Source organism: Strix uralensis, chromosome 4 (genome assembly GCF_047716275.1).
Source record: "Strix uralensis isolate ZFMK-TIS-50842 chromosome 4, bStrUra1, whole genome shotgun sequence".
Lineage (NCBI taxonomy): Eukaryota > Metazoa > Chordata > Aves > Strigiformes > Strigidae > Strix > Strix uralensis.
In genome coordinates this window covers 124,443,860-124,456,813 of record NC_133975.1, presented here as the reverse complement: position 1 = coordinate 124,456,813, position 12,954 = coordinate 124,443,860, and the positions used below count along the sequence as shown (strand labels likewise).

At 43.7% G+C, this 12,954-nt stretch overlaps 1 protein-coding gene across 1 annotated transcript in view; it reads right to left on the bottom strand.

The window, feature by feature from the left end:
- The window catches only part of PRKCH (protein kinase C eta), a 119,630-nt gene that overhangs the window by 79,987 nt on the left and 26,689 nt on the right, over positions 1 to 12,954 (bottom strand). Inside the window, exon 2 of the mRNA XM_074869003.1 lies at positions 10,598 to 10,661. Coding sequence (XP_074725104.1) covers positions 10,598 to 10,661 — 64 coding nt within the window. The remainder of the gene's footprint in view (positions 1 to 10,597; positions 10,662 to 12,954) is intronic.

Genomic DNA, 12,954 nt, shown 5'->3' with positions numbered 1-12,954 from the left:
TGCAACATTGGGGCCTTTAGAGAAAGGACTTGTTTTTCTTGCCTTACCTCATATTCACAAGTGAAATACAGGACCAGAGACAATGCAGGTAAAAACCTGCATAGGACCAGACTGAGGCCCCAGATTCCTCATCTACCACTTAAGTACTCTGAGCTGGGCAGACTGGAAGAAAAAAAAGTCTTTCTGCCTCTGTTTTTGTTGATCTGTAAGTCTGTATCATGAACATATAGGAAGGACAAATTTTAGACACAAAAATTCAGCATTTCCTAACTCTTGAGAGTTTGATTTTCAAATATTAGCGATATCTTTCAAATGAAAAGGTTTCTGGTTTTAAGACAATTTCTTAAGTTTTCTAAATAAAGAAAACTATAATTGGAAATAAGTTCATCCACTGGAACTGGAGCAGCCTTCCCCCTCCATGGTCCTGGTTGGCCGGCACAGCTGGTGGTCTCAAACACACAGGGCCAGGGAGAGAGGGTAGCACTAACAGGGGAATACTTCACAGAAAAGGACTACGCTCTGCTGTGCAGATCCAGTAGTAGCGACAGACCAACACACTTGCTCAACAAGTTTGACAGCTAGACGGCAGGAAAGAGCTGAGATTCTGGGATTGAAAACTTAGTCCCAGATTCTAGCAAGAAATGGGTTTTGCTGATCACAACTCTTCTACTGCAGCCTTTCCTCGTCATCTGCAGCCCCTCTATCATCCATCTGTCCATATTCTTCCCTTCCCACCTTCTTTAACCCTTTGAGCTTCTTTAAGCTGCTTCTTCCTTATAGCTCCTGCCCACACCCACCCATTGCCACTCCCCAGCCCAGTCTCCTAATTCCTTCTACCTCTCCTTATATTTCTTCTCTGTCCTCCTTCCAGACTCTTACAGCTCTATACCCCCCTCAAGGGAGTTTTCCCAGTGTTTTCACTGTTCACTGTCCTTGCCCTGTGTCCCAGCAGACAGGGCACGGAAAGCAGGACATGCACTCAGCCAGACCTCCTGTCTTCCTCCCTGCTGCCCTGCCACAGCACCCCAAGCCCACACTGAGCTCAGCCAGAGGATAAATTTGGCCCAAAAACCAACCCACACCCCTGCTCCAGATTTGCTCAGCTCCTCAGTCCAGCCAGCCAGTGCAGAACTGACCCCACGCAAGGCCAGCCCAAGGGAATCCCAAGAGCATCCTTTTCAGACAGATTTACCCTCAATTATGAAACCGCCTCATTCCCATATCTGCAGTGGCCAGCAGTCTCAGGAGGAACAGTCACCGAGGGGAACCTGCTCAGTGCAGGTGGTATCCACAGCCCTCAAAGCCAGGCTGATCTCATGCAGTTTCTCCCAGAAGATCACAAATGGGTAAATTTTCCCAAAGACAGCAAAAGGCAGACAGAGTTGGCAGAGGCTCTCATCCCTCCCACCCTCTCCTCTGTCAAACTTGAGGTCGCCCTAGCAAAAAAACATCAGGATCTCTTTGTTCAAAGCTGTATTTTGATTCAGCATCTCATTCTGGAAAAGAACCAAACCATTTCAGCTGAAGCACTCCCAAAAATAAAAAAAACTTTTTCAGCTGGCACTGAAGAGCAGGAAACTTAGCATTTTATGTTGGACACACTCAGGAACAGCCCAAAACAGGGGCATATAAACTGCAAGCATGAGGATTTGCCTCTGGAAGCACCACTAGAAGACAAGCTCTGCTTCTTACTGTGCTAGCTTGCCTAAGGCTGAAAACCCCATTCTGCTTGGCCATCATTGACATATTAGCCCACTCCAGTGAGGTGCAGGAATCGACTGCCACAACATCCACAACACAGAGCAGACCGATGCTGCTGGTCCTTCTTGTGTCTGCAGGGCCAGAGGGAACTTTGCCCCTCACAAGCACTTAACTATGCATGAATACTTTGCAGGTGAATTGAGGTAATTAAGCACTGTGACACAACAGCATCTTATTACCTTGTGCACCCTCTCATGACAACAGGCCCAGCAGATCCACTCATGCACTGAGTCCGGCACGGCCCCATACAGCAGCCAGGTTACAGGGACACCAGGAAAACCCTTGCCCGTGGTGGTACTGCCTAAATTGGGAGTCTCCTCCAGCAGCCAGCGTTGACAGACCTGGATATTAAATGGGACACAGCCTAATTTGATAGTTGGTGGAGGTGAGGTTAAAAAAAAAAAAAGCATGTGGTTTTGTTGGCATTTTTTTCCTCCAGTTTCTCCTACAGATTTACAGGATGACCCTAGTTAAACTACCGAGGCTTTTGGATAGCAATTCACCTATTTCATCAGTCAGGTACCTCACAAATTGTGGTCTGGGGAAATTCAAGCGCAGCCACGAGGTGTGCTGGTGTGTGGGGCACCCCCTCTTCATCCCAGTCAGAGTATCATCCAGGTGCCCTTGACCACAATGGGTGCAGAGGGAGATGGCCATGAAACAGCATCCCCCAGCACAGGGCGCAGCAGCTGGAGACAGGGCTGTCATCATCCCTGGCCACAGGCTCACAGTGGCTTCTAACAGCTACATGCTCTGCTCCTTCCAGGCCACATTTGTCACCCTGCTTCGCTGCAGCACGAACACCTGCAGTGCTGTCCTCCAAGGACAAAGTAGATACATTCAACCTCCTCTGGAACCAACGTCATTTCTTCCAGGAATCACATTAAAATAAAGTAAAAATCTCTGTTCCTCATTACAGCCAGGAACACTGAAATCCCAGAGCAGATTGCAAGCTTGCATATTTATATCTAGGTTTCAGAGCCCAGACAAAACACAGGCCACTGAGGAAGTAAAGTTAACCCTGATATTGCTGTTTGTTGGATTTTTACGGCGTCTGGATATCTAAGCAGTTGGCAGATCTTGGCAAGTAACGAATTACTGCCAAAAACCTTTCAGTATTAGACATGCTGCAATAGCTGTGGAGCTTAAATGGATGGTTTTCCAAGAAATAAAAGGTGGTCTTGTGGATGTGTAGTGGGATGTTCATCTCCTGGCTTTGCATTAGAGACCCTCCATAACACAAAGCAAACCATTTCCCAGGGTCTAGATCTTATCAGGAATAAACAGTTTTGTTTATTTGTTTGGTTTTCCCTGTTGAAATCCTTTTTTCCTGTGAAAATTCAGAATTTACCAAACTTGCCATTTCTTTCTTTTTCTTTTTCTTTTTTTTTTTTTTTTTTAATGGAGGAGAGGCATATGTGAGATATGAGTGCCAGGGTGCAAAAATACTTGGGTTATGTCTGCAATATTCAAATGTGAAATGCAATATATAAATTTTGAAGGCTTCACTTTAAAAAAAAATTGCTCACACTATCCTCCCACCACAAACAGTAAAAATTATTCATTATCCCCAAGTTCATCCACTTTGTCTATCTTGCAAGGTTGGGCTGCCTCTCACTACAGTGGCCCCTTCTCATGCCACTGACAGCTTGAACAGGGCAAGTGAAAGGCAGCGCTCAGGAAGATGCAGTACAGCCCCTTCTCCTAAAGGCAACTCTTAGCCCAAAGGACATTTCTCAGAACACCCAAAGGATCCTCCCTGTGAAAAGGATCTCCAAGAGGTTCTTTATTAAATTATCTCCTGAGATCTTCAGTGTCACAGAGAAGCTTTACCATCCTTGTGCTTAACTCACAGAGGATTCATAACAAGGATAGAGCCGCTCTTGTTCCCATTGGCTTGGCTGACACATCTCCATTGGAGTGCAGGGTTGCAGAGTCTGTCCTCCAGGAGAGCCATGCCTGATCAGGACTTCAAGATCAGTTTCCAGAATTGCCTTTTACTTTTTAACTTGATTGACATCTTCCAGCAAGGTTGGGGATCCAGTGAAGTTCACCTGCCTCCCACGCAGAGATGCACAACATCTGTGAATGACATTCCTGGTCTCTTCAAGGACTCAATCTTCTCCAGGGTGCATTTACAGTGTATTTTCTCCCCCATGGGACCTGTCATTGTTTTGATCTATTTCCATCTGGAAATACAGAGTTGAACCAACATGGAGTGTGTCTGAAAATCCCTTGCCTGCAGCATGCACATGTGTGACAAGTGTCAAGCACTGGAAAAAGCATAAGCATTGAAAAAAAATACAGGGGTACAGAAAAACACATCTCCTGCTGCTCTCTGCCACATAAAACTTTGGACTAGACATTAAAGACTTCCATGTTCTCAGACTATGAACGACAAATAGAAAAACTTTCTTTATCCTTTTCTGCACTGATACTGCCTATTCAGATCAGAATGTTCTCTGAATGATGTCTACTACGTGTCTTAAATTCTCCTGCTTGGGCTAGTAACCCAAAACAGAAGAGTGGCCCAACTAGCCAGGGAATGAGAAGAGGGCATTTTTCATTCCTGGTTCCTATTTTCTAATAATTATTCACTTAACTATAAAAAAACAGGCTGAAAACATCATTATTGTAGTCTACAGAGTACTGGTAAACACCTTTTTCTCACTCTCATGCAAGAACCTAGTAACGTATCTGCAAATAGAAGTTTTGTGGGGCTGAGAAGCTATGTTACAGTACAGAACAAGGATCTTCTTAGCACAAAGCCTATGTATCATTTAAGACTTTAAGGCTGCAGATCTTTACTGGTGCTATTTCCTAAGACAAAAGTCACTTCACGTTAGAAAAATGTATTCTAAGAAAAACAACAGCAAAAGACTCAGAGTCTTTGTGCTTGAGAACAAACCACCCCAAACTCACGATGTGACAGCTGCTAATTAAAGTAGCATTTCCTGCTCTAGAGTTCAGGCTTCCTTGCTGCTGCAAAGCCTACCAGCATTAAATATTTAGCAATGGGTGCTATATCTGCTCTACCAAGTCACTTGGCTTTTCAATATTCTCATTGTTCTATTTCTTGCCCAGAACTCAAATTTGTCTTTGTCTTTCCTGACACTGAAAGAAAAGAAACAACCATTACTTACCTCACAATGACAAAATTAAAATTGAACTTCAAGATAGAATTATCACTTTAAGTGACAATGTAAAAAAAAAAAAAAAAAAAAAAGGCAAATTGCAAGAGTTTGAAGCACTAAAAAATATAAGCACTTCAGTTTCTACAGGGCTTGCTTCATTCATTAATTCAGTCAAATAATTTATTTGCATTAATTTCATTAGCTTTGCTCAAAATTAAAAAGACCAAATAGCAGGAGAGTGGCAAACTGAGGGCAGAGCAACACACCTTGCAGGCAAAGCTGGGAGGGGACTCAGCTTGCTCTGGGACTCCAGTGTTGCAAGGAAGAGAGGTTCATGCCACCCTTCAGGCGCATACCTGGGGCCTCTCAGCATGCAGTCTGACCTCGCTTCAGCCAAACACCCTGACCCACGCACAATCATCTGCTCTTGAGTATCTCTACTAACTTCTCACAAGTGTCCAGAAGCACCAATAATGGGAGTAGTTGACCCACACTCATTGCAAGGCTTTTTATTTCAAATCAATCACTCCCTGTCCAAGAAGAAAATAATTCATGGCTTGCCCTTTCACAGCTGAAGCTGGTATTCAGTAGCAAAGGGCTACAAGTAATGCAGAGTAGGTCTGAATTCATGCCACCAACACCAACCGTGCAACACCTGATGGGGCACCCCAATAGCATCAGAGTCACTTGCTATGAACACCACAAGCCCCAAAGACAGTCTCCTCAGAAGCACCAGCTCCCCTTCAACCAGAGCCAGCGGGACCTAGATGACACCCCAGGAGAGCACAGAGAAAAGCGTGCTGGAGAACCACAGTGGCCCCCAGTCAATGGTGTCTTCCTGCCAGGGTGCTCCCAGGTGTTTTCCAGGAGTGGTGAGGAAGATGACCCTACTTGGAAGCTGCCCACCTGGAAGCAGCCAAGGTGTGGAAGAGGAACAACATTAGGGAGCTTTACACCCTACACATCACTACCTGTTTTAGAGAGCAATAAAGCAGAAATCTTCCTTTAGAAGAGGCTTAAAACAGAGTTGAGATGTTGTGGATTATCTCAGAGATCCTGGCACACACATGGATCATCACAAAGAGGGAGGGAGGCAGGACACTAACGGTTCAGCTAAAACACAGCTCCTGTGGTTCCCAGGGCTGGGCAGGGCTGAGCTGCCTTCTGACAGCTACGGCTTTGCTTGGTCCCACACACAGCACGCTGCATCCTCCTTCCATCTCCAGCTGACAACGTGCCTCACATCCATGGATGAGGCATGTCCATGGCAAAGACAGGCCTCTCAGAGAAGGCACATTTATTTTTAAGAGAGAAAGGTGCAAGGAAACACAAAGAGAGACAGAGAGACATAAGAAATGCAAAACACACCACTGGGGGAAAAAACAAATGTATTAATATCCAGAGTAAAAAGAATAAGGAAATTTTAAAATAAATCATAATTTTGATCACTTGAAAAAAATCCTATTATCTGGCAGGGTGAAACAAAGAAAACCCAGGACGAAGTAAATAAATTCATTTGATGGAGGGAAGGAGGTGTTGGGGAAAAATCAATCCCTAAGCAATGCCTGAAGTCTGGCAGGCGGAAGTCAGTCCTCACCTTCTCTATAAAGCAGCCTGGAGTGAAACAGCGCTTGGGTCAACAAGGGAGCTGGCTGGAGGAGAGGGTGTTTCCCTCCACGCCAGGCAGGTGCCAGGGCCACCAGGACCCAGCAGGGCCAGCAGAGACACGGTCACGCTTGGAGAGGTAATCTCATCCCGACGTAAGGAGATTTTCATTTTAATTTTGCACTGGTCGCTTTACAGAGGAAATGTCAGCTGAATGAAGGGAGTTAATATAATCAGATATAGCTTAGCACAGCAACAAATACATCCAGCAGAGAAAATATAGGCAGGGATAATTTCACTAGATCTCCTTTGCTTCCTATTGCTCCATTCCTTTCTCTTCCTGAAAAATTACATGTATTTTTAACACATGAATAGGCATATTTCCCTCCTTCAAAAGAGCAGGTTAACACTGATGGACAGAAGAGCCATATGGGAACCTACAAAGGACTAACCTCTTTCCAGATGTACGTTTTCTATACTGCCCTCATCCTGACAGTACACGAGTGCTTCTGTTGGACATGCTGCACCTCTCGCAGGAGTGCCACCCTTTTTTCCCCATCCTCACCATAGGTAAGCAGAACCAAATTAAATTTTTGGTCAAAAGAACTTTTGATCAAACAAAAAAAAAACAACCACTCCTGAAGCTAAAGAAAGTACAAGCTGCCAACACCACTGAGGCTGTCTATTTTGGGTAAGCTTTCTAGGACAACAAAATAATACAGTCTCAGGTGGACCTAACATTTCAGTCTCTTTTTCTTGGTTTGGTTTTGGGTTTTTTTGGGATTTTTTTTCCTTTTTATCCCCACTCTCTCCTCCCCCTCTTTGGCCACTTTTTGGGCTTTTACTTTACTGGAGTTAGACGATGGTGGCTGAGACCCAGTGAATTTTGCTATTTCCATAAACAAAACAACTAGCTTGGAATAAAACCTCTCTGAGATGAATGACATGTCAGCAGTGTGAAGACCAGCAGTAGGCACTGACCCTCCACCTTTGCTCAGTGGAGCTCTCAGAAGCCTTTTAAAGGAAGATGCTCCCCATGGTTCAGACCGACTCCATTATGTTACCCTTCTGTCCCCATGGTCTACTGAAAGTGGAGAGGCAAAAACTGCTAAAAAAAAGCATGTGGGTGGCTGAAGAGTCAGTCTATGGACACTACCATGTTACTCTTTTTACTTGCTGGAGTCTGGCTTTTTTTTCCATCACCATGTTACCACTGCTTGATCTCTTCCAGAGCAGGAAATACCCCAGAGTTACACACTTAACCATTCATAAGTCACAAGAAAATGATTAAAAGTCCTAAACATCATATTACTTGAAACTCCATGTGGGTCTATGTGCTACCCTGATGGGGTCTAACATGTGCTAATAGTTGGGTTCTCTGTGTACCTATAGACACACACAGGCTTCAAGTGGTCTCTGCCACATCAGTCGTAACTAGCAGGGAGGATGTGGTAGAGGCTGCCCTTCAGATTAGGGTAAACAAGTGGGAAGCCACTTTTTGTGCTTTCAAATTGTGAGTTATTCTCAGGCTTCTTTCAAAAAAACATAAATTTCAAATACAGTTCTGAGCCTTCACATGTCCAGTACAAAAAGAGAGAAAAATAGAATAAAACATGATGTTATGAAAGAGATCTCACCATTTTTCAGAAGGAAACCCCTCCCTGATGGATGCCTCCACTATCCAACAACTGCAAGAAGTCAGTATCTGCAATCAGGCTTGCCCTGGATTATGTCTATTATTGGAAACTCTAAATGTCACCACACATGGGACTAACCAGTCAAGAAAAAACCCCCAAGAGCTGTCTTTGATCTTCCTGTTCTGTAAGTCCACACATCCTCAATAAATGACAGAGGAAAGAGAAGTAAACTATTTTCAACATTTCCCATTTTCCTCGGAAAGCAGCAGCAGTACAAACATTTGAGTTCTCCATCTCTCGTCTTTGAGACCTCATTAGCAACATGCCTTAACATCTTAGCCACCAGCGCAAGTTTGAAGCACACTCTGGATTTATGCTCCAGACCACCATCCCTGCTCAACCCTGCTTTAAATGTCCAAGCACGACACACTTGCACGCAGATACAAACTGGGATGCAGGTCAGTAAAAGCGCTCTAGTTTCTTCCCTCTTTCCATCATCAGCTCTGTCACAGGCAATTAAAGCCTATTTCTAATATCCTTTTCACCCCCAAGAGCCATGGCCTCTGGGCCTGCAAAAAAGTCTTCCAGGCCTTCCTAGCACACCTTTGCACTGTCCCTGTTCTCTGGTCGTAAATAGAAAGCTTTTCCCAAATTGACTTGAAAAAGTAATCTTCATGTCTCCCTGTCAAAGAACAGTTGTAGGGAGCATCTCCCTAGAGGAGAAAGGGTAAATGATCTTTTTAAGCATGGATAAGTGAGAGAGCCATTCCTAGACTACAAAGTTGACACCTGGGCAGAGAAAAACATGCATTTCTACTTGACAGATAAAGAACTGAAAGTTGTAGAGATGCTATATGGCCTGCCTAGCTTTACATGGCAAGTGATCGTCACTGGAAAAGGGAATTCTGGTCCTCTCTGCCCTGCTGCAGTGCCAGGGTGTGATACTCCTCATCTTCTCCATGACTCCAGGACCATATATTTCTTTAGGAGTCAAAGTCAGGCTTTCTGTTCATGTTGCCCTCCTAACATACCTTCTGAAAATGGGACTATGCCCTGCCCATGGTCCCTAGGGGTAAGAGCAGCCCCAGCGGCACACAGGGAAGGATGTCTGCAAACCCTGCCACCACTTCCACGCCACAGGCTTGGGGTGTTGCTGTGGAGAAGGACATATCTCTTGCTGGGCCCTCAGGTGTGGCTCAGCTGATCACTTCTGTGATCAGTTCAAATGCTTTAAAAGGCCCCAGCCATCCTGCCAGGAGCAGAGCACTCCTGGGTTGTAAACCACCCAAAGAAAACCAAAAGCTTCACCAGCTCCTCTGATGCAGCAGCTCCCCATCAAGCAACTTCCCAGGCCCCAGCACACACCAGGCTGCAGGCTCAGCAAGAGCAAGACAGCTCCCCAAAAGCATCCAGTACTTGAAACCTGTATTTGAAAAAGTCAGGGGCACTGAGAGGTCTGGGCACCCACCACAAGGCAGGAGCTAGGGGAACAGCTAGGCAGGAGAGCAGAGCTCCCCCATAACCCTTGAAGCAAGCACCCCTCCAGCTTGCACCCTCCTTGTGTCCAAGACAGAGCATGGCAGGGTGGGCTGCCCATGCTGCAGCCCCCAGGCACAGCCTATGCGCCGAGTAATCATTTTCTGGGGCAGAACAAGAGAAAGCATTAAAAATCCAGCTCCCCCGGGCTGCAGGTAACAGCAGAGCAGATTCTGATTCAATTATTGGCTTCTGTACAGAAAACACCTCCCCAACAAACGTAGTTTGAGGCCACAGCTAAAACTAATAAGAACCATGGTGTAGGTCTGAAGAAAATAAGCTTTTTCTGTGCCACCTCGCAGATTTCCTGGGTTACTCCAGCACAGCTCACATCCATATTCATAGCTGGTATCACAATAAACAACAGGGAAATTAAAAACATCACACTATAAAATATAATTCCAGAAAGAAAAAAAAAAAATCTGTCCAGATACTTTTTTAGGGCAGCTGTCACACTAAAAACTTCTAAGTTTCCTGTGCAAAGTGAACTTGGGAAACAGAAATGCACATGAAGTAGATGGGACTCATTATGGAATAAAAATCATCCAGATGTTTTAAACATGTTCTATTTTAAACATGCTCTACATGCTCCTTAGCTTGCCCTTCAAGAGGCACCCAGGTGAAAAGTACAGGTGACAGAAACAATCTGTCTGAAGGACAACTTCAGATAAATAAGCCAGATAAAGCACAAATCAGCTCCCTGGATCCAGGATCAGAGCACCAGCGGAGCAGAGGGCACACACACACAGTGAGCCATTACGAACAGCCCCTTCCAGATTTCCCCCATCGTTCAAGAAATCATGGAACAGCACGTGGCCTGCATGAAGAATGCCATCCACTTATATATATCGCTTGGTAACTGATGGCAAGAATATACACCAGAGTCCAGTTCTTAACAGAAACAAGCCAGAATAATACCCTTACCTTCTGTGAAGCTGCCTGTAAGAGTTATGACAACAAACACTTTGCCTTCTGGCTCCAAATCCACCTGAAAAAGTAAAGGAAATGTTAGAAGATTGTTTTTCAAGCAAAGACTCTTCTCGGGATTTTGCATGATAAATCTTGCTAACATTTGATAATATCTGAAGCTCTATATATATTCTCATGCACACCCGTAATTTTACAAAAAAAATCAAGCATCCAGGGCTCAAATTGTTCAACATTCAGGGCCCCATAAAAAATAAGGAACTTGATTCCTTCTTTTTCCTAGAAGTGCTGAACAATCTCAACCTTGCTAGAAGAAATGGAGATTAAAGAAAAATAAAATAAAATATGGTTAATAGTGTTCCAGTTTGTCAGATAAATGAAGTGGGAGTAACATTTAACACATGCAATTCTCTTGAAAGACCCATGCATATCTGTTTGGTGAATTAGATGAATATTTCCTCCCTGTTATATCTTATCCCATTGAAATTGTTTCAGTCTCTCAAAAGGCCATCAGTGCTGGGGTAAATGCTGATTTCTTACATAAATCACCTTTTGACCTTAAACTATAGAAAACAGGAAACTGTTAGTGTTGTTACCTAAGGACTTGTCATTTAATCTAAATTAGATAGAGATACAGAACATAATTTTAGGGATCAGAGATTCAATCCCAGTGTCGGTCAACCTGTCCTTGAAAGAAGGTATTTATTTTTAGGTGAGTAGATTTTTCATTACATTTTTTAGTTACATTTTTAATTAAGGTCTTGCTTCTGGTTTTGGGGTGAGGTTTTTTTTTTGTTTACCAGCTAGTTTTTAGCAAAAATCACAGCTAAGGATCCCTGAAGTTTAAGCCAGGCTATCACACAGAAATCTCACATTAAAAAAAAAAAAAAAGAAGGCAACCCCCATACACCCCAAAATTTGCTAGGTAAAAATTGGCAAAGAGGAGCTTCACACCTTGTGGGTATCGATAATCTGCACGTAACAGAAATTCTGAAAATAGAGGTCTCTGGAGGAATGACTAAACACGACTGTTCAACCCCTCTCCACTCTTGTACAGCCACCTTTCCTTGGTCTAGCAGAAATAGAAGCATGTCTTCTACATCAGTAGCACCAAGTTTCATCATGGAGGTGCCCAGAATTAATACACCTTGGTGCGCATTGTGGATTAGAAAAGTATTTCCCAGTCCTGCAACAAAGAATGATGAGCCTAGGCTCCCTCTTTTTTCTTGGGCAATACACAATGTATCCTGCCAACAGTTTGATTCCTCTCCAGTGTTAACACACATCACATCATTCAAATAAACCTCTAACCATAAGCCTAAACTTTCAGAGCAACAGCGTATACACCACCACTAATCCAGCCAACATTTGTTGGTGGCATGCAAAACCCTGCCATGCACCAGCTGGTCCTTTTAAGGGAATAACATTAAGATACAGGTGAAAGAGAAAGTTGAACTCTACGTATCTAACAGAGGAGCCAAACAGCCATGCTACAAATGGACAGAGAGGGCTGCAGGGTGGGTGAAGAAGGTGTCCAAGCCGGACTGGCTCTGCAGCATTAAGGTAGAGCAGCGCTTTCTGCTGGCACCTCCACTCCTAGGGATGCTAACTGCAGCTTCACTAACATGAGCCGAGAGAAAACAATTGCTGGGGTAAGTGAGGGGGAAGCAGAGACAGCACACACCATCACCATACATCTCCCTAGCCTACAATGTGTTGTAGAGGTAGAGAAATTGTTTTTTAAACTGTTGGGAATTCATTAGGATGAGCACAGCAAATATTTTCAGAGAAAGGACAAGAGAACATCCTATTCACACGACTCCAGCTACAGTCCAGAAGTGACACAGCTCTATCAACAGGATACAAAACAGGGAAGTTAGAATTGCTTAGGAAAATCCTACCAAAATGTTTATTTTATAGTCACTATATTTTCCACTTAAAAATTTAAAAAATCAATCTCACTGGGAAAATTTAAATTAAATATTTAGCTTTGACTCAATATTAATTTTTGCATTTGCTTGGGCTGCTTACTACACTGGCTTTAGGAAGCTGTGTTTGAACAGCCCTCTGTTAATATGAAAGACATTCGCCAAGTAAACTTCAACTCCAGCTATAGCATGCATCATTTTTTCCTAAATTTCAGTTCACCGATGAGATATGCAGCTTTGTAAAGAAATGGTTGTTTCAAAAATATGTAATATCTATAATATATATACATATACAGTCACCCAAATGGATTTTGGGGATATCAAAACTTTAGATTTTATGGGAAAATCCTTACTTAGGTTTCCAAAATCATTCTTCAGTGCTTATCATTTTTCTGCCAGTCTCCATACACAGTGATACGTTAGACT